At 53.5% G+C, this 21,769-nt stretch overlaps 1 protein-coding gene across 3 annotated transcripts in view; it reads left to right on the plus strand.

The window, feature by feature from the left end:
- The window catches only part of ECE1 (endothelin converting enzyme 1), a 100,947-nt gene extending 79,432 nt beyond the window's left edge, over positions 1-21,515 (plus strand). For all 3 annotated transcript variants that reach the window (XM_036256202.1, XM_036256203.1, XM_036256201.1), the window contains exons 9-19: positions 4,581-4,723; positions 6,161-6,275; positions 8,130-8,240; positions 9,485-9,583; positions 10,265-10,342; positions 11,788-11,891; positions 14,458-14,568; positions 15,091-15,158; positions 15,872-16,062; positions 18,297-18,392; positions 19,017-21,515. In XM_036256202.1, coding sequence (XP_036112095.1) covers positions 4,581-4,723; positions 6,161-6,275; positions 8,130-8,240; positions 9,485-9,583; positions 10,265-10,342; positions 11,788-11,891; positions 14,458-14,568; positions 15,091-15,158; positions 15,872-16,062; positions 18,297-18,392; positions 19,017-19,193 — 1,293 coding nt within the window. In that variant the 3' untranslated portion in view covers positions 19,194-21,515. The remainder of the gene's footprint in view (positions 1-4,580; positions 4,724-6,160; positions 6,276-8,129; positions 8,241-9,484; positions 9,584-10,264; positions 10,343-11,787; positions 11,892-14,457; positions 14,569-15,090; positions 15,159-15,871; positions 16,063-18,296; positions 18,393-19,016) is intronic.
- The last annotated feature ends 254 nt before the right edge of the window (positions 21,516-21,769 follow it).

The following is a 21,769-nucleotide window of genomic DNA, read 5'->3' on the forward strand; positions in this document are numbered from 1 at the left end:
CTGGTATCTGGAAATTGGTTTTCTTCCCTTCCTCCTGGTGACTCAAAGGAAGGCACTACAGCCTTCACAGTGTGGTTCTAGGCTGGCCCAGCATCTGAATTCAGGGCTGCGAATCCTTCTGCCGCTCCTCTGGGGGACTGAGGACCCTCCCGTTTCTTTCTAGGACCTTCCACACCAACAGATCTTTGGGAATGAACCCCATCCCCTTTAGATATTCTAGCTGAGATAAAGCGTGATAGCATCTTTCTCTTCTCTCCCACTTTGCAGCCTACCTGAGCGGGCTGGTTGGTGACCTGCAGTACTCTTTGGCTGCGGGTATGGAAAATAGAGCTCATCGGTATGCCCCAAAGGATTTGAGTCACAAGTGGAATGTCCTAATTGGTTAAAACAGCCATCTCCATGGAGACAGACCTAGCACACATGTTTAAGTTAGGTGTTCTATAAAGGCATAGAGATTGAAATGTGAAAATCCTGGTATTCAGCACAAACCCTATCCCAGCATTGTGAGAATTTACCTGCACAGAACACCTGCTGTGCCCAAAGGAACAGGCTTGTGTTAACTACATAGAGACTTATCTCCTCCTAATACCTGTGCCCTGATCAGAGAGTTCCAGTGGCCTGCAGTTTATGAAGCCCTTGCTAATTGTATAAGCAGTGACATTTTGTAAACTTGGCCAGTCTCCCAGGGGTCTTTGCCAGCAGATCATGAAGACAGGTGGCTCTAAAGGTTGAGCCCTATTTAGCCAACTCACCTAAACACTCCAAGTGTTGCAGCCCTAGAAATGGAAGGGGAAGCCCCAGAGGTTGCCTGCCCGAGGGGCTCCTGCCAGGAAGAGAGAGCAGAACGAAGCCAGGAAGCAAAGAAACTCGGGTTTGTTGAGCAAGCTGTCCCGAGAGGCACAGAGCAGCCACACCAAAGCGGGAGGTGGAGATTGTTGTCCCCATTGCAGAGAAAGACTGGGTCTCCTCAGTCCAGCACAGGGCCTCCAGCTGTCTGGCTGCGGGCGGGCGATTTGCCGGAGCAGCTCCTCCCCGCTCTGTGGAAGCCTGCAGTGGGTCGTGGTGGAAACACAGACCAACCCCCACCGAGAGCCAGTTGTCCAGCCCTTGCCTATGGGAGCTGCGTCCCCTGACGCCCTTGTTCCCCAGCAGCTGAGCTGCCCTTTAAAACCGGACACTTGAGTACACCTGGGTCTTAGACCTGCATAGTCACTAGTTAACAGTGTGACCGCAGGAAAGTCATTTGAGCTCGTCTGCAAATTCAGTGTCTGTGACATCTCCATGGCTGCCCCTCTCACTGAGGACACCACAGCCATTTACCAACAGGTTATAGATGCAGCTGATGTTACAGACTGATTTTACCGTTTGGAGGCCCTTTTTAGTGCCTCTCTCACCTCCCTCCGTCTTGCTTTTGCCCTTTTTCAGGGGAACAGAGGACAGAGTTTGGAACTGGACAAGCCCAGGCCCACTCTTGGGAGACTGAGCAGTGACTCCAGTGGCTGACATTAATCGATACTTGCGAAGCGCCGGATGCCATCCTAAGTGATGGACACATACAGGCACTTCCGCTGTAACACGGCACATGTGCTCCCCAAACCACGTGCATTCTGTAAAATTGCAGAACAAAAAAATTACTAAAAATAACAAGACACATGGGAAAAATAGTCTAGAGCAGACCATTCAGAAGTTGTGCAACTTCGTCCCAGGGCGTTACGCAAAGTGAGAGGAGGCAGTCACACAAGGACAGACACGGCACGATTCCACTTCCACGAGCAGGCAGATGCGTAGAGACAGAACAGGAAGAGGTGCTTTCCAGGGGCTGGAGGAGGAGCTGGCAGAAGTTACTGTGTAATAGCTGCAGAGTTTCAGTTTTGCAAGATGACGTATGTGGATGGATGGTGGTGATGGTTGCATAACGATGTATAGGCGCTTAATGCCACCTAACTGTGCACTGAAAAAGGGTTGAGATGGGCCCGGCCAGTGTGGCTCAGTGGTTGAGTGTCGTCGCATGGACTGAGAGGTCCCAGTGTGATTCCTGGTCAGGGCACATGCCCGGGTTGCAGGCTCAATCCCCAGTCGGGGGCGTGCAGGAGGCAGCTGATCGATGATTCTCTCTGACATTGATGTTTCTATCTCTCCCTTTCTCTCTCTCTAAAAAATCAATAAAAACCAATATTTTTTAAAAGGGGGGGTTTTAAAATGGTAAATTTTAGATGTGTACTTTTGCCACAGTTTTTTTAAAATGTTGGCCCTGGCCCTGACCGCTTTGGCTCAGCGGTTAGAGCGTCGGCCTGAGGTCCAGAGAAACCCGGGTTCGGTTCCCGCTAAAGGCACGTACCTTGGTTGTAGTTTGTCCCCGGCCCTGGTTGGGTTGTGCTGGTGGCAGCCACTCAATGTGTCCCTTTCACGTCGATGTTTCTCTCTCTCTCTCTCCTCCTCTCTATCCCTCCCACTCTATCTGAACAAAAAATGTCCGCGGGTGAGGATAAAAAAATAATAATAATAAAATGTTGGCCCTGGCCAGTTTGGCTCAGCAGTTAGAGCATTGGCCTGTGGACCAGAGACTCCCAGGTTCAATTCCAGCCAAGGGCATGTACCTTGGTTGCAGTTTGCCCCCAGCCCTGGTTGGGGTCATGCAGGTAGCAACCAATCGATGTGTCGCTCTCACATTGATGTTTCTCTCTCTCCCTCCCACTCTGTTGGAAGATAAATATAAAGATATCCTCGGGTAAGGATAAAAAAAAAATGTTGTGTTAACTTTGTAATCAAAACAGTCATTGGAGCCTTGAGAGATCACACAGCGTGGCTGGAGGCTCCTGGTGGGAAGCAGAAGTGCTGGCTGTGGACAGAGACCCTGCTGACCAAACAAACGGGAGCCCTGAGCAGTGGGGCTGCCCGAAGGGTGGCCAAGAGCAAGTCAACCTGCCCAGAGCTGCGCGTTAGACAGAGCTGCCTGTGCGTCTGGGGAGGCAGCCGTGCGCAGGGGCTCGCTTTAAATGACTAAAACGGAGCTGACGGGCTTCCTGTGGGTGCATCAGCTGAGCTAAGGGCTTTTCCTTTCTTGCTGAAGGTTATCCGTCTAGCATGCTTTTCCAGAAGCCATGCCTGGGAAAAATCACCTATGGCCCAGAACAATGGACACATTGTACTGCTGTCATTCCTGAATTTAGCAGTTGTATAGAACGCCAGTCAGATAGAAGCCAGTTGATGTCACAGAAGTGCATGTTGAGTCCAACAGACAGTATTAACTCGTTTAGTCCTCACACTAACCCTATGAAGTATGTTCTGTTATCATGGTGCTCCCCACTTTCCAGATCCCAAGGCACAGAGGGGTTCCTCATCTTTTCCAGGGTCACCTAGCTTGTGAGTCAGAGCTGGAGTATGATCCTAGGCAGTTTGGCTCCAGATTCTACACACTTATCTAGTAAGGCCCGTCTGAGGCTCAGTTTCTTCATCAATAAACTGGGAATAGCCCGGCTGGTGAGGCTCAGTGGTTGAACGTCGACCCATGCAGCAAGAGGTCGCTGTTTTGATTCCTGGTCAGGGCACATGCCCAGGTTTGTGGGCCACATCCCCAGTGGGGGCCATGCAGGAGGCAGCCGATCGATGTTCTCTCTCATCCATGTTTCTATCTCTCCCTCTCCTTCCTCTCTCTCTAAAATCAATAAAGAATTAAAAAATAAAAATAAACTGGGGATAATAGTACCTACCTCCTAGGCGTCTCATGAGGACCGGTTGAGACATAAGCGAGTCTCATTAGCAATGGCACCTGGCATGGGAGGGGCTTGATCAGCGTCTCCTCTATCCCACCCATGTTCCATTTCAAGTTCAAGTTGTGGCTCCTTAGAATCCTATGTATACCCTTCTGACACCCCTGTTCATCCTCTCTTTACTTAACCAAAGTGTTAAGTGTGACTGTCACACTGTTGTTTTCCATTAAAATCAGAAATATGATACTATTTTATATCTATCTTGCATTTTACCACCTAAATGTCATGTTCATATGTTGATTTCCCACATTAAAATATTTTGGGTTAGGAATCTGCCATGTTCAGCAACATTTTGTTTTTATTTATTGATTTATTTATTATTATTTTTTAATCAAGTGGAATCCACTTTTTTAAAAATATGTTTTCATTGATTTTTTTTAGAGAGAGAGGAAGAGAGAGAGATAGAAACATGGATGTGAGAAACATGGATTGGCTGCCTCCTGCACGCCCTCTACTGGGAATCAAGCACAAAACCCCAGGCATGTGCCCTGACTGGGAATTGGACCGGGACCTCTCAGTCCTTGGAATGCCGCTCAGTCCACTGAGCCACACCGGCCCGGCTTCAGCAGCATGTTAATGTGGAGAGTTCCATTATCTGTATGATTTTTTGACATGTTTCAGGGAGGTCAGTAAATAAAATATTAAGTGAGTATATTTTTAAAAAGATGTCTGTGTACAGCATCTCTGATAAAATCAGCCAGCCCAGTGCGTTGTCGGACAGCGCCCGCTCTTTGCTGTGTATGAGGGTGGAGGCACAGTGCCACGCCGGGGGCCCTGGGCCCTGAGTCACGCTGTCCTCTTCTCCTCCAGGCCCTGGCACCCGCCATCAGCTGGCTGCCCTTCCTCAGCACCATCTTCCACCCCGTGGAGATCAATGAGTCCGAGCCGATTGTCGCCTATGACAAGGAGTACCTCGTCCAGGTCTCCGCCCTCATCAACAGCACTGACAAATCGTAAGTGCACCCAGCCGGGGGCAGGCCTCCCCCGGGCAGCCTTTGGGGTCACACACTGCTGCCCTCCTCGGGCAGGATGGGCCAGCGGTGACCAACTGACTCAGGAAAATGGGCCCTGGGGCTGGCTGTTGTGAGAGGCAGCAGTGCTCCTTGGCAATGAGCGCAGGTTCAAATCCCACCTCTTCCACTTACCAGCTTTGCAGCCTGGAGCATGTTTCTTACCCTCTCTCCGGTTCATTTTCCACATCCATAAAATGGGGACGCAAGTGGCACCTGGCCTGCAGGGTTGTTGTGAGACTTGAGTGAAACAGTCCGTGCGCAGTGTTTTAAGGTAGTGCCTTGATGTGGAATGGGACTTGGCAAGTGTTAGCTCATATTTTTAGTTAGTATTTATGTTTTTTTTTTTTTTTAATTTTAAAGATCTGTTGTAGAAGTTTTCGAAAACTACAGAAGAACTATAATTACCCAAAACACTACTGGTGATCTTATGGGATGTGTGTTCATGAGTGTGCAGGTGGAGAGAGGAAGTGTGTGTGAGCGAGGGGTAGAGATGATTTCTAATACCCGCTTCCTTTTCCCCATCACTGTGACTAGATGTATAGTCTGCCTTTCTTTTGACTTTTTAAAATGGACTTTTTAGAGAAACAGAGGGAGGGAGACAGACAGACAGAGAAACACTTACTTATTGTTCCTGTTATGTTTGCATTCATTGGTTCTTGTCCGTGCCCTGACTGGGGATGGAACCTGCAACCTTGGCCTATCAGGATAATGCTGTAACTGGTCTATCTCCCCAGGGCCTCCCTTGACTTTTTTTAATCCTCACCCGAGGACATTTTTCCATTTTTGTTCAGATAGAGTAGGAGGGAGAAAGAGGAAGAGAGAGAGAGAGAGAAACATTGACCTGAAAAGGACACATCGAGTGGCCGGGGACGAACCACAACCAAGATACATGCCCTTGACTGGAATCAAACCTGCAACTCATTGGTCCGCAGGCCGACACTCTAACTGCTGAGCCAAACCAGTCAGGGCTCCCTTGACTTTTATCATAAGCATTTTTCCTATGTCATCCCATACTCTCTGCAGACCTCCTTTTTCATGGCTACAGAGTATTCCACTGAGAAAATGTAGCATGATTATTTTCTCACCCCTCCCCCTGTCGGTTCCAGTTTGAGGCTAGCAACAAGCACTGAGCATGTGTGTTGTGCAGATCTTTGCGCCAGGCACTGAGGGCTTTCCACCAGAAGACACGGGCACTGCCCTTGAAGAAGCCACAGTCCTTGTGCTTAGAGAGTAGCACCAGACAAACTGAGCCAGGTGTGGAAAGAGCCCGGGATCAGAATGCTGGGTCTGAATGCCCCCTAGAGGTCAGTGGGGCGAGTGCTGTGACATTTCCAGCCCGGAGCGCTTCTGAGCATGTCTTGTCTCCTCGTGCCTCAGCCTGCTGAACAACTACATGATTTGGAACCTGGTGCGGAAGACAAGCACCTTCCTTGATCAGCGCTTTCAGGATGCCGACGAGAAGTTTATGGAAGTCATGTATGGGACCAAGAACGTGAGTCTGTTACTGTGCACTCCCATACATGTGTGGGGTACCACTGTGTGCCGGGCCTCAGGCAGAGAATAAAGAGGGCCACCGAAGGGGTCCGCCCAGGTGTCCCTGCGCACAGTGGAGGGGGCCTAAGCCAGCTGGGGGTTTGGGTGGGGTAGTAGACAGAAGACACCAGGTCTTAAAGAATAACGAACCTTAGCAATTTAGCGAATTTACAGCAAAAGGGAGCCTCTTTTCTCTCCCTTCCAACTCCTTCTCAGTAGTGATAATGATAAACACGTTCCTTATATAACTCACATGACCTTCACATCCCCTTTGAGGGAGGTACCACCACCATCCCCCTTGTACACAGGGGACCTCAATACGACTGCTTCCCCATAAACACAAAACACTTGGAGCAGCACCTGGCTCGTGGTAATACGACACAGATATCCGCCGATGTCATTATCCTCCCAGGCCCCGGGGCTCCAGGGCCCTCCCTGCCCTTCCCCCCAGGGAATCCCCCTGGTCCTGACCTCCAGTGTGGTCAGCCCTGGCCAGAGCCAGGTGCGGCCTGTGCCCGCTGGAGGCTTTACCCCTGGGGAAGGTGAGTGGGGTTGCGGGGAGAGGGAAGACGTCCAGATGGACACCTGGTGGGAAAGCTTAAAAGAAGCTGGGCGACTGAACCTAGACAAGGTTAGACTGCCTTTTTATTCCATTTCTCCTTCTTGCCCGGGAGCAGTTTCTTTTAACTAAGGTATAGTTTACATGCAATAAAGTATATACATTAAGTACACAGTCCAGTGAGTTTTGGCAAATGAAGTCACCCATGTAACCACTACCCCATTTGTTCAGCATCCTCTGAGCAGAAAGTTCTCTGTGCCCCTTCCCGCAGCCCCTTCCCCCCAGGCCAGTGTAGATGGGTGTAGTCAGGATCCTACACTAGGTGCCCTTTGTATCCGGCTGCTTCTGCTCAGCGTAAGTCTGTGAAATGCATCCGTGTCATATATATCAGTCATCCATTCCTTTTTGTTGCCAAGTAGTGTGCTGTTGTATAAAAACACCACATTTTGTTTATCCATCTGCCTGTTGGTGGGAGTTTGGGTTGTTTTCAGTTGAGGGCTATTATTAAGCAGGCTGCCCTGAGCCTGGGCGGTTTTTACCACCTGTTGTTCAGGGTTCAGAGGACTCGGCTTCCTCTGCAGCATGAGGGATTTATGGGAGCGGGGCCCCCACGTGTGGTGGTGCGGAGTGTCCGCAGAGGGCTGCGGGGCAGGCGAGCGGGTGGGGCCGAAGCCGCCTGGGTGCCTGTCTCAGCTCGCACAGAGGCCAGCGGGCTTGAGGGTGAGGCTGGGGACAAAGGGACACTTTTGCAGTATCACTGTGACAGTTCTTTCCCTGGGGGGCTTAAAATGGGGCGGGGACCCTGGCCCTCTGAGAAGGCTCTCTTTGCTCAGGGGTACACCAGGATTCTGAGCCTCCCCCCGCAGGTAGGACAAAGTACGGTGGGAGTGTGGGCTGGGGGGGTAGGCGCCGCAGAGCTCCAGTCACTGTGGGACCGCAGACTGGAGACTTCTCTATGCTGTGTTTCTGCTTCCCCTTCTGTCAGGGGCCCGTCCCGCCTCCCAGGCTCATTCTGATGGCTGCACAGGATGTCATCTGGGAAGTGCTGCCTGCAGCCTGCATTAGGAAATAGGTGGTCCTGATGAGGGATGTTCTGTGGCCTCTTGGTCCAATGCCTAAAATCACTTCTGCTGGGTTTCGGAAGGTCTCCCTGGGGTTTTGGAAGGAAGTAGGGGCCCCAGCTGGTGCTAACTGCCAGACAAACGGGTTGGGAAGGAGGCCGGGGGCCCCGTAACGTTCCCACTGTGCTTCCAGGCCTGTCTCCCTCGCTGGAAGCTCTGCGTGAGTGACACAGAAAACAACCTGGGCTTCGCCCTGGGCCCCATGTTTGTCAAAGAGACCTTCGCTGAGGAGAGCAAGAACATAGTAAGTGCCTCCCCTGGGACACGGGCTGTGACATCACGCCAGCGACGGCCCCTCTTGGCAGCCCACACTCTGGTCTGCTCTGGTCCTTCCCTCCTCCAGCCCAGGGCTCCAGCCTGAACTCCAAGGTTTCCTAAACCCCTGAATAATGAGGATTACCCGTGATCGTTACTGTAGGGCCGGGCCTTCCAGCTGTATTATCTCATTTAAGCCTCCTCACCATCCAGCCTTCTCCACTTCCAAGGGCCTGGAGGACCCAGCGACACCAGGTCAACAGAGCAGCTCTGGCCTAGAGTGTGGCACTTTTCTTACTCCATGGGTGACAGGTTTGTTCTAGATGGACAGAGGACATCACGGCTGAGCAAGGGAAGACAACCAGGCACCAGATCGAATCGATCCTGGATTGATCAGTTCCTGGTTGGGTGATATGGGGGTGGAGGTGTCCATCCCTCCAGGGGAGATACATGAGTTACTCCCCATAAGAGCACCTGGCACAAAATCAGGGTTCAATAAAAGATAGCTGCTCTGTTATTACTAATATGAAATACACGGATATACTCTGCAGTCGAAGGTTTGCAAATGGAGACTCAGACCTATTATGCAACTTGCCTATGAGGGGCTGGTGCAGAATCAGAGCCCAGTTCTGTCGGACATCAGCCCCTCTGCTCTTTCTGCTGCAAAACTCTGCCTCCCCCTGAGCTGGAGTCTTCAGCTGCCAGGTCTGCCTGTGACACTGCTGCCGATTTGGCTCAGCGGTTGGAGCAATGCCCTGTGGATCAGAGAATGGCCATTTCTGTCCAACCTGAGCAGAGCATTTCTGAAACTGCTCCTTGGAACCCAAGTTCTCTAGATTTCAAAGCCCGTTCCATCGAAAAGGAATTCTGTGGTCCAGGAAGTCTTGGAGAGGCTACATATTCTAGCTCTCTCCAAAAAGAATTACACTGCGTGGTGCACCTTAAAGGCTCTGAAAAGTCCTGCAGCAGAGAGGCTTTTCCAGCATTCTCAAAGTTCACCCTAACTGTATTTGACCGCGGAGCCCTGTTTATGGAAGTCTAGTCTTGTCTTACGGGATGTTAGTATTCTAGAGAACGAGGCTGGGGAACATGGCTGTGCCCCCTACTTCTTAGCCCAGCACCTAGGAGCCTGAGACATTGAGCCAAGATTTGAGTTTAGTCTTTGCCTGTCATCCTCCTGCACGGGGTACCCGTCTACTGCCCCGACCTTCAGGTTCAGCTCTGTCTCCACAGGCCAGCCAGATAATCCTGGAGATCAAGAAGGCGTTTGAGGAAAGTCTGAAGACCCTGAAGTGGATGGATGAAGAAACTCGCAAATCAGCCAAGGAAAAGGTGAGACTTGCCAGGTGCTAGAAGCAGGTGGATGAAGGAGAAACCGTATCCAGACGCTGTCCTGCCTTCAGGGGGAGACAGTCCGGCAGGATAGAGGGACAGCCTTGAACCCGATCGCGTGAATGACTGTATGAAAATGACATGCTGGCCCTGGCCGGTTTGGCTCAGCAGTTAGCGCATTGGCCTGTGGTCCAGAGAGACCCGGGTTCAGTTCTCATTAAGGGCTTGTACCTCGGTTGCAGTTTGTCCCCGGCCCAGGTTGGGTTGTGCGGGTGGCAACCACTCGATGTGTGCCTTTCACGTCGATGTTTCTCTCTCGCTCTCCCCCTCCCACTCTATCTGAACAAAATATGGAGAAGTGTCCTCGGGTAAGGATAAAAAAAGAAAAGAAAACGACATGCTGAGTGTGCAAGGGAGACATGACACGTCCAGTGCGGAGTGAGGATCTGATGTGGTTGGTGGGGTGATGACCAGGGAAGACTTCCCTTAGGAAGTGATGTTTAAGCAATACCTAAGGGACAAGTAGAATTTAGACAGGAGGGGGATCTTTCCAGAAAGAGATGTGAAAGCCCTGGGGTGGGAGGACCTGGCCCTATGTCCCCTTGGTCCCGACACTGGGCCCAGCACCCACAGAGCACGGCTGGTCACTCACTGTCTGTCTCCTGTGTCTCCCCTGTGCAGGCAGATGCCATCTACAACATGATAGGCTACCCCAACTTTATCATGGACCCCAAGGAGCTCGACAAAGTGTTCAACGACGTGAGTGGTCCTCACCCTGCCCCCTTGCATTCCCAGATGTCCCCGGGGGTCCCCATTTGGGAAGAGTAGAGGCAGGCTGGGTCCGCCTGGGACACTGAAGGCACCATGACTGAGAAGACATCTTGAGACTGTGTGCTGTGGGCTTTGGGGATGGACCAGGCACGAGGAAGCTGTTCCCAGCTCCTCATCTCCTGGGCCGGCCGGAGGCCCCGCCTCCCCGGAGCCACCAGCAGCTGGGGTTCAGCAGTGCCAGAACAGTGCCACGTGCCCCCCTGGAAGTGGCCAGCTACATTTAACGAGCGGCGCCCCTGAAACATCAGCGGGTGGGGTGCAGTGTGAAGTCCCTCATACCACCTCCTCCTTCCCGGCCCCAGAGTTACCTCCTATCCCAGGGTCCTCCCCACCTTCCCAGAGAAACCTGGACCCCTGCTTTGACCCTTGAAATGCTGACAGGGAAAAGGAAGCATAACTCTCAAATGCAAGTTGAAGCTTCATTTAGGCAACAAGGGTAGTTGATGGATCCCTGGTAGTTAGGACTTTTGGCAAATGGATTGTGCTTCTGCCCTGAAAGGTAAATTTTTATATCTTTTTGTGATTGAAATTCATGAATTCAGGCATTTTTTGCAGTGATAATAACCTTTCATCATGGTTATATTTAAAACCTAAGAATATTAAAATCACCTCTGAGAACACGAGGCTCATTCTGCAGCCTTTCTCCTTGAGAATGATTTAAGGTGCTCGAGTCACGACAGCAGGCCAGGGGCTCCTGGGCACAGGCTGTAGGCCCCGGGTCCTGCCCGAAGGGCCCAGTGCTTTGCTCGAGCCCCGTGGTAAAGCCAGAAAGCCCCGGGGGGACCTGAGGGAACCGTGCCCCTGACAAGAGCGGAAAGGCCGCGCTGGGAGGGGAGGATGTGCAGTGGCCCCGAGTTTCAGAGCTAGAGCGAGCTGCGTGTGAGGTCTGTCCGTCTAGTATGGTAGCTACTAGCTGTAGATGGCTAGTCAAAATCCAATTAAGTAAAATTTAATTTAATTTAAAAGTCATACTAGCCACATTTCCAATGCTCAGTAGCCACACGTGGCCAGTGCCTGCCATTTTGAACAACACACACGGAACGTTTCCACCATCGCAGCAGCTCCTGTTGGACAGGGCTGGAGCCGCTTCCTGCCTGAGGCCCATGCGCTGCTGCTGGGCCTGTGACACTGCGGGGTGTCGGAGGCCCTGGGGGAAGCTCTCTGTGTCCTTGAGAGGAAGAGGGTGCCAGGCCCCAGCGAGGGGAGGGCTGAGGAGGAGCCCAAGCCTGCAGCCTCGGGGCCCCATTCTAGCCTCTGACCTGCGGACCAGTCAGTTTCAGAAGAAGGGGTTTGCGTTTATGGTCAGGGGTCTGAGGTGCTCCCCCCTGCCCCCGCCATGTGCTCTGATCCTGTGACTTTGCTCTCCTGTCCAGTACACTCCGGTGCCAGACCTGTACTTCGAGAACGCCATGCGCTTTTTCAACTTCTCGTGGAGGGTCACTGCCGACCAGCTCAGGAAAGCTCCCAACAGAGACCAGTGAGTCGGGCCGCTGGGGAGGTGCTGGCTCCCGGCACGGGGTGCTCGGGGCTGGGCTTGCCTTGCGTGCTGATGCTACTGCCCTAAGGGCGCTCTGAGTGAGGGGTGCTGTTATCATCGCACTTTTCAGATGAAGAACCCGAGGATCAAGGAAGTGTTGCTCAGGCAGGAGCTCGGATCGACCGAGTCTGTGTGCCCCCAGCGCCGGCCTGTTGGCAGAGGGCTTCTTCCGCACTCGGAGCTGGGATGACAGTCGAGTGTGAGAACCTCTGGGAGTGTTACACAAAGGAGGCCCTCAGCTAGGGCCAGTTTCCTCTAATTCCTCACTAACAGGAGTGGGGGGCCTCCCAGGGCAGTTCTCTCAGAAGCCTGGGAGACTCTGGACAGGCCCCCGGCCAGACTGTGGTTCCCAAGCCTCACTGCACATCAAGAGTCTGGGGAAATTTTTTAAAAATTTTAAGGTCTGTCCCCTAGATCTTCTTAAATAATCTGGAGTGAGACCTGGTATCTGTTGTTTTTTTAATAGTCTCAGAAAACTCAGATGGAGTCAGCCCAGTACTATTTCTCAGACCAAGTTCCCTCCGTGCCTAAAACATTTTGCAGAATAAATCTTACCAGAAGGTGGAAGCAACTTTTATGTGCCTCTGACGCCCCCTCGTGGACAACAGGGGTTGACCATCTGTTTCCTCTAAGTTTCCCTTCTACAGTCAGGGTCCCCCTAAAACGCACAAGAAGGTGATCTTTTATCTCCAGAATATGGCACAGGTGCTGCCCCAAGGTTCTGAATTTATCTGAACCTTTATCTGGTTAAATTTTTTCACTTAAATGTTATCTCCTACTCATTCATGTATTCATGATTGATACAAATATGTTTTTAAATTCTCAATATCCTTTCAGGTACATCTCTGTGGGGCTCACCTGAGGGACACAGAGTGACTGCTCTTGGAGAGAATGTCCTTACTGTCTCTCTCTGCTCCTCACTGGCCCCTCCCCTGCACACCAGAAAAATCATGGAGGGGCCAAGTGTTTCAGTGCTATATACCATCAGGGTCCCTTCTACACTCTTCAAAAATTATTGGACCCAGAGAGCTTTTTTATGAAGGTTATATCAATTCTTATGCATATTTTATGAAAAAAAGAACTATTTTATAAATTTAATGAGGAGAAAAGAGGTGTTTTACTTTTTGCAAATGTCTTTAATGTCTGGCTTAATTGGAGACAGATGGATTCTCATTTCTGCGTCTTTATTACATACAATCTGTTCATACGATGTCATTCTGTGTCGTGTTCAATCTATTACCGTGTATTGTTTTTGAAACATCTAAAGGAAATCTAGTCTCACAGAGATATGTAGTTGGGAAAGGAGCATTTTAATAGTCTTCTCTGATATTAGGGCACATTCTTTTTTTTCTTTTTTTTTTAATAATGCTTTTATTGTCCTCGCCAGTTTGGCTCGGCGGTTAGAGTGTCGGCCTGCAGATCGGAGAGTCCCAGGTTCCATTCCCGCTAAGGGCACGTACCTCAGTTGCAGTTTGTCCCCGGCCCCAGTTGGGGTCATGTGGGTGGCAACCACTTGATGGGTCTCTCTCACATCGATGTTTCTCTCTCTCTCTTCCTCCCACTCTAACTGAAGATAAATGCAAAAATGTCCTTGGGTGAGGATTAAAAAAAAGTAAAAGAAATATGCTTTTATTGATTTTTTTTAGAGAGAGAGATAGAAACACTGATGTGAGAGAGAGACATCAATTGGCTGTCTCCTGCACGCCCCCTACTGGGGATTGAGCCCACAACCTGGGCCTGTGCCCTGACCAGAAATCGCACCGGGACCTCTCAGTCCATGGGAGGACTCTCAGACCACTGAGCCACACCAGCTGGGCTCAAGTGGTAATTTCTTAAAGGCTAATTGCACTGTGAAATCAGAAACTGCATCCATGAACTTTTCATACTCTGTTATACAAAAATCTATCCCTCTATCTTGAACTTTGATGGATCTTTTACCCATGCATGATTTTTTTTTTTAATTCTCACCTGAGGATATGCTTTTATTGATTTTTAGAGAGAGGGGAAGGGGGAGAGAGAGAGAGAGAGAGAAACATCGATGTGAGAGAGACATCCATCGGTTGCTTCCAGGGATTGAACCCGCAACCTGGGTATGTGTCCTGACCAGGAACCGAACCTACAATCTTCTGGGGTGTGGGTCGATGCTCCAACCAATGGAGCTACACCTGCCAGGGCCACAGACCACATTTTGAGAACTACTGATGAGTCCATTTTGAGCTGAGACAAGATGTCTCACTATATAATGGTCCATCGTGCTCTTTGTAAGAGCCGGTGTTTCATCGTGTGGCATGATGTGAGATTTAACCAGTCCTTTATTTCCAGACATTTAGGTGTTTCCGGATTTCCCTTTCTCCAAAACAGTATTGCTATGGATGGCCCTGTACTTGTATGCACTTGGGCATGGGATCAAGGGGAACCCACATTTTTAAGGCTCTGGATACCCTCCAGGTGGCTTTCCTCATGCACCCTCCCCCAGCCTGCCTTTCCGTGCACATGTCGCTTTCAGGTGGAGCATGACGCCCCCCATGGTGAACGCTTACTACTCGCCCACCAAGAACGAGATTGTGTTTCCAGCCGGAATCCTGCAGGCCCCGTTCTACACCCGCTCCTCACCCAAGTAGGATGCCCCCGGTGCTCCCAGCCCCTCTCCTTCCCCTGCCCCTCAGCAGGCCCCCAGCCCAGCCCTGTGGCCACAGCTGACCGCACGACCGAGCCAGTCTCCCCGAGCGCCCTTTGCCCCACTGACCCAAGGAGCTTCCCTCCAGGGTCTGCACAGGGAGAACTTGGGGGCATGTTGTGGCGGAGCCGATGGAGGGGCATGCACCTCTGCCAATGTTCTAGAACAGTCACGGCTGGGGAGCGGGGAAGGCGGAGGGCGCTGTCTCAGTTCCTGCTGCTCACACCTAACTCCTCTGAGATGGCTGAAGAGGACGGCGTGGTTCTGTGGAGCGTCGAGCCCAGTGCTTGGCATCCACGGGGCACAGGCGGCCGCAGCCGACTCACCAGCTTCTGCCTGGCTCAGGCTCAAGCTGCGGGCCTGCCCCCCAGAGCGTGTGGGCCTCTGCTGTGCCCCCAGCCCTGGGAAGCGATGATCCCTGCCCACGTGGCATCACTCTCACCTTCGTGCCCTCCCCTCCAGGGCCTTAAATTTTGGTGGCATCGGTGTCGTCGTGGGCCACGAGCTGACTCATGCTTTTGATGATCAAGGTATGGGTTCCTTGGGGTTCCCTTCAGATGGGGCCTGTCAGCTTCCTGGCCCCACTGATTCTGCTTTTGCTTCCTGCACTCCTAAGGGTCTTGGCCTTGAGACAGAGGATCTGGGTTCAAACCCCGGCTCTGCCTCCTGCCGATGGTATGAACTTTAGCAAGTCCCATCATTTCTCCAAGCCTCTGTTTCCTTCTCTGTAAAAAGGGCACGATGGTCCCAGCTCGGGTGGTGATTGTGAGGACTGTGTCCGACTCACAGTGGAACTCTGCTCCTGGAAGGTGTCCAGCCCGCGGGTGTGTAGTGAGTGGGAGCGCCCACTGCTCCAGAGACGTCTCTGGTCTGACATCAGAGGAGCTGAGGATGTATTTCTCCTCACCAGCTAACATTCAGAATCCTCCTCATTGCCTCTTGCCTTGGGGACCCCAAGGCCACGAAAGAGGACGCAGGACCTCAGAGGCTGTGACCCTAGTGCCACTTACGCCTCTCGGGCTGTGTCAGAGGCCTTAGCAGCCTTGACAGTGAGTCCACTGAAACCTGGGGCGCCGGTCCTTGCCTGGACCACATCCCCATCCCCCGCCGTGGCCCCAGCGAGGCTGGGAGGTGGGTGCGGACCGATGCGTCCTGTCCGCGCCGGGAGGAGAGCTGCGGTCAGCGGCGCCCGACCCGTCGCCCCCTCGTCCCCGTGACCGGACGCTGCCCTCTGACCCTGCAGGGCGGGAATATGACAAGGACGGGAACCTCCGGCCCTGGTGGAAGAACTCGTCCGTGGAGGCTTTCAAGCGGCAGACCGAGTGCATGGTGGAGCAGTACGGCAACTACAGCGTGAACGGGGAGCCGGTGAACGGCCGGCTCACGCTCGGGGAGAACATCGCCGACAACGGGGGCCTCAAGGCGGCCTATCGGGTGAGGCCCGCTCCCCGCCGTCGGGGCCCCGCTCCGGGCCGTGCCAGACAAGCTGGGCCCGTTGCAGCCACTCTGAAATGGGCGCAATGAGGACGAGTTGAGGGGTGCCTGTGAAGGCACCTGGCACAGAGCTGGGCACACGGGCCTTCGGCACGTGAGTCCGGCCTGACAGACACGGGGAGGGCGTGGGCTGGACCCACCGAGGTCCTGCCTGTTCTTCCCTGTGCAGGGGAAGCCACCGGTAACTCAGGCAGCCGTGGGCCAGAGGGGAGGGCAGGGACACAGGTCATGGAGCCAGTCCTGGCTCTGGAGTAAGTCACCCGGCCTTGAGCCTCGGCGTGCTTGGCGGAGTCCCTGACCCCTGCGTCACTGGGGTGCGACATATGAAGGTGGGAGCACAGGGCCTGAGTTGGGTGGGAGAGGTACCAGGCCTCAAGAGACAAGGAGGAGGTGTCCGTCAGAGGGCGACACAGCTTCCTCCTCACGAGGTAGCAACAGCAGAGATACCAAGCAGTGCCATCTACTTAGGCCTTGTCACGTGCTGGGCTCAGTGCTCAGACCCCAGCCACTTCCCAGTTCCGTCTCATATCCCCCATTTTGCAGTTGAGGAAACTGAGCCCAGAAATATCCGGTAATTGGTTGAAGGCCCTTCAACATTTCACGTAATAACGGTTTGGTGGTGATGAGCTCCTTTAGCTTTTCCTTGTCTGGGAAACTCTTTATATGGCCATCGAGTCTAAATGACAGCTTTGCAGGATAGAGTAATCTTGGTTGTAGGTTCTTGCTTTTCATCACTCTGAGTATTTCTTGCCACTCCCTTCTGGCCTGCAGTTTCTTTTGAGAAATCAGCTGACAGCCTTATGGGAACTCCCTTGTAGGTAACTAGCTGCCTTTCTCTTGCTGCTTTTAAGATTCTCTCTTTGTCTTGAACCTTTTGCATTTTGATGCAGAGGGGCTGACATTGAGACCTACATGCTGAGGAAGAGGCAGGGGAAGAGGAGTGAATGCAGGGGCCCGAGGCAGACACACAGCCTGGAAAGTTCAGCACAGAGTGGCAGGAGAGCCGGGCTGGGAAGGGGAAAGGAGGTTGGGTGCATGGCTGGGCCCAGAGCAAGGACCTTGGATTTTATTCTGGTCACAGTGAGAATCGCTGTAGTTTATATTTTATTTTTATTTCTTACATGTTTTTATTAATTTGAGAGAGAGAGAAAGGGAGAGGGAGAGAGAAGGAAACATCCATGAGAGAGAAACATCAGTTGGCTGCCTCCTGCATACCCCTTACTGGGGACTGAGCCCACAACTCGGGCATGTGCCCTGACTGGGAATCGAACCAGCAGCCAGCATGGGATGACGCTCAATCCACTGAGCCAAACCATCCAACCAATGCTGGGTATTTGGATAGAGGAATGACATAGTCCAATTTATCCCTTAAAACAGAGGTCAAGAAACCTGCAGCCTGCTGGCCAGATCCAGCCCTTGGCTGGTTTTTGTAAATAAAAATTGGGGGGATGCAGCCAGGCCCATCCGTTGCCATGTTGTCTGTGGCTTCTGTCCCACTGCAGTGGCAGAACTGAGTGGTGGCAACAGAGACCAGTTAGCCTCCAAAGCTGAAAATATTTACTCTCTGGCCCTCCACAGAAAAAGTCTGCCATCCCCTGCTTTAGAAGGATGACTTAAGTTGATGTGTTGGAAGGGGATTGGAATCGGACCGGTTTGCATCAAGGAGACTAGTTAGAAAGCTGTCGTGAGGTTATCCAGGCAGGAGGTGGGACGGAGCAATAGCAATGGGAAGTGTGAGAAGTGGTCAGATTTGAGGTGTTTGCTTTGATAAAAAGAGAAGAATCAGGAGTTCTGGGGTTTGGGCCTCAATACCATTTACTTTGGTGGAGAATGAGTGTGTGTGTGTGTAACCTTTCCTTCTGTCTGTGCCATGTGAAGTCGGAGATGCATCTTGGAAGTCCAGCTGGGGCTGTTGAATGTACAAAGTCTGCCTTTGAGAGCCTTGGGCATGTAGGTGGCATTTAAAGCTATAGGGTTGAACACACTTGCCCTCGGGATGAGTGTAGGTAAAGGCGGCGGCTCCCCTAGGCTGAGCTGGGCCAGCAGAGCTGACGCCCAGACCCCGAAACCAGCCCTGCGGGGTCGAACTTCCCGAGATCTCCCCCTGGCCCCTCCATCACCACCCTGCTTGCGCTTATGTGGTGGGCGCCCTGAGCTCTGCTCTCTCCTCCCAGGCCTACCAGAACTGGTTGAAGAAGAACGGGGCCGAGCAGACCTTGCCCACCCTGGGTCTCACCAATAACCAGCTCTTCTTCCTGGGGTTTGCACAGGTGAGTTCATTTAGGAAAAAGCCAGACTCGGGCATCTTGGTGTTCCAGGAGCTCTGAAAGCCAAAAGGCAAACTGCCCTCAGTTGAGAACCTCCTCGTTCCCTGGCCCGCGCGGGGCGGCCACCCTGTAAGAGGGCGAGCTCCCGTCGTCAGATTCGAGCAAGGGCCCAGAGTGTCAGGGACAGGAGCCTGCATCAGGTAGAGGGGAGGACAAGGTGATCACTAAAGGGCCGCCTGGTTCTGGGGTTCTAGAAATGTCTTAAACTCAATATGCCCCAGGTTGTCCCTTGAGTTGGCATTCAGCGTATCGCCCTCTGTTGGCACTCAGAGCTACCAGGCCATTAGACAGTTGTTCTGCCCAGGGAGTGAGTGCTGTGGGCTCCGTCGGAGCTTTTCAGAGTGGTCTGGAGGCTGAGCCCTCTGTCCAGGTGAACTCTAACAGGTCCTGGGACAGACAGGGCACCTCGGAGAATCCACAGTGGAGGGTGCTGTGTTTCCTTCGTAGCTAGTAGGGGTTCCTAGAGCCAGGTGGGGGGCTCATTCCTCTGCTGTTGTGCAAAGGGCCAGTCTGGCCACCTGAGGACCCCGCAGTGACCCTGGCCTCTCCCCTGTTGCCCCGACAAAGGTCTGGTGCTCTGTCCGCACGCCTGAGAGCACCCACGAAGGCCTCATCACCGACCCCCACAGCCCCTCCCGCTTCCGGGTCATCGGCTCTGTCTCCAACTCCAAGGAGTTCTCGGAACATTTCCACTGCCCGCCCGGCTCGCCCATGAACCCGCGTCACAAGTGTGAAGTTTGGTGAGGGGCGGGGCGCTCAGCGCCGAGGTGGAGGAGGGGGAGGGACTGCGGATGAGCCCTCCGGGTGCAGCTGACAAGGCTGCCCCTCCAGCCGGTGCCCAGGGTGTCGCCCAGCCCCCTTGGCCACCCAGGGCCCCCACCCCCGCACTGGAGGGTTTTCCACCGGAACTGAGCCCGTGATGTGGGTTCTCAGCATAATCCGAGATTTGATCCCCTGTGGAGACCCTGTCACCCCAGGCATGTGTGCCTCAACTCTGGAGGGCATTTGGGTGTCCACTGGTTGCTCACCAGGCCTGGGCCCCACGCCGACAAGGGCAGTGGACACAGCCCCACGCCCACATCCAGCGCCAGATAACACCACAAATACCACTGTGTCAAATGCTTTAAATATATATTTTTGGGGAAACTATTTTTTAAACATTGTGGAATACACTGGAAATCTTCAGGGAAATAATGCATTTAAAACACTTTTTTTTTTCCTAAAGGAAAGGATTGGTATATTTATTATGTTCTGTTTTTCTAAATAACCTGTGGACAAGGGAAGCCCACTGAGGTACCCCCTCTCTCTTCCTCACTCGCTGCAAGGCTGAGCTGAGACAGCGATCCCCGGCCATGGAGCAGGTCCCCCGAGAGCTGCCTCAGCCCTTGGAGTATGCTCCATCGCTGGATATAGGGAGGACCTGCGGGGAGGCCAGGCAGAGGGGGGCCCGCTGGGGGAGGCCCAGCTTGTTGACACCGCCCCTCTTAGCGAACCTGCCTCAGTCCCCAGAGTCCAACAGTGGGAACCCCAGCAAGGAAGGTCTGATCCCCAAAGTTGCAACAGGGGACTGATGGCTATCCCAGCATGAGGGCCAGCGCAGGGCCCTCAAATCCAGTCTGGGGTGCCCAAGCACCCTGGATCTGGACCACAGATGACCTGTGAGGTGGGGACCCCCATCGGATGTGCTCTCCTACACTCTTTGTCCCTCCTCTTTTGGCCACCCCATGTCTGTCCTGGGGGCCTGTTGCCTCTCCACAGCAACCTCCACACCAGCTACTCCAGAGTCTACCTTGCCCACCTCTTCCCCAAAGAAGGAAGGAGAAAATAGCTCTCATCTCCGCAGGTCCCAGACCCCTGAGCTCCGTGGTCCACCCTGCCTGGGCCTGGCTCCCGGGCTGCAGCCGTCCCCGCCCTCTGATCTGTAGTGCCTTATCTGCCCAAGGAGACAGCCCCTCGACCCCAGGGTCCCTTGGACTCCTCAGTGAAGCCCCCAAGTGTCCTGACTGGAACATAAGGCCATACCCCCTACTCCCAATGCCCACACAGCTGCCCCCCACGCCAGCGCAGAGGCTCTGCCTGCAGGTCCGGCACCGAGGTCAGGAGTCCGAGGAGGTGGGCGGGGCACCAGCTCAGCCACTGCCCCGCCCACCTTCGGATCAGCCCCAGAGCTGGGGCAGCGGTGTGGGGAGTGGGTTCCCTGGTCCCCACAGCAGCCCTGAGCTCCAGCCCGCCCTCAGCCCCTTGGGTTGAATCAAGACAATACTTCCAGCTATTTGGACTCCTCTTTGGAAATTCTCCAGCCTCGGGAGGCTGTGCGGGGCCCTTCCCCCACCCAGGCCGCCTGGCCTGCCCAGGAATGTTATCTCCTCCCTGAGGCCACAGGTCAGAAGCTCCCCACAGGTGGGGCTAATTGGAGCCCCACTCTGGTCCTCTGGGGACACAGGTACCTGTGACAGGCAGGAGCAGCCAGCGCCCGCCAGGGTTCTCCGCCTGGCCCGGCCCCACTCCCATGGGCACTTACCTCGCCCAACGGAAGCACCAGCTCAGCCACTGCCCCGCCCACCTTCGGATCAGCCCCAGAGCTGGGGCAGCGGTGTGGGGAGTGGGTTCCCTGGTCCCCACAGCAGCAGGCCTGGGGGCTCCGCAGAGGAGAGGTAGGACCCGGGCCGCCACACACACCCTGCCCCGCAGACAGGCTTTCCCAGCCCGGCACCCTCCCTGCCCTCCTGCTTTCTGGCCCTCCCCGTGGTCACAGTCCTGGAGTGTGTCAGCACCATGGACTGAGTGGGACGTCCCAGCCAGAAGCAAGGGTCCTAGGGCCGAGGGTCCAGCCAGAGGGAATGTAGTTTGCACTCATTGCTTCCTGGTGTGCTGTGAGTGGGCTGGGGAGGGGCCCGGGGAGGAGACCCCTCCTCTTAAGCCCAGGGAGACATTAGGCCGGCTTCTCTGCAGGTACATGGACATGGGGTTTGGAGCTGGGAATCTATTTTTTTGTATTATTATGTTTTGTGCTACTGTAGTTTCGGTGTGGCACTGTTGTAATTGAAATAAAGTACTTGTACCGTGGGCCGTGTGACTGTGACTTCTCAGGATGGTATGGTCTGTGGAGCAATGGGAGGTCATCCCCTACCCCATGTCATCAAGGCCACCTGTACCTCCTCCCCAGAACAGAAGCCTGGGATCCTGACAAATGCCAGAAATATTCTGCCTGTGCCCACCAGGCCGCTCTTCTGTCAGATATGGTTGTGTGAGCACCCCCTGCTGGTGAGAATGATACACGTCACCACCAGAGCCCAAGGGGCCTCTGGGTAAAAATAATG

Source organism: Molossus molossus, unplaced genomic scaffold (assembly GCF_014108415.1).
Source record: "Molossus molossus isolate mMolMol1 unplaced genomic scaffold, mMolMol1.p scaffold_m16_p_12, whole genome shotgun sequence".
Taxonomy (NCBI): Eukaryota; Metazoa; Chordata; class Mammalia; order Chiroptera; family Molossidae; genus Molossus; species Molossus molossus.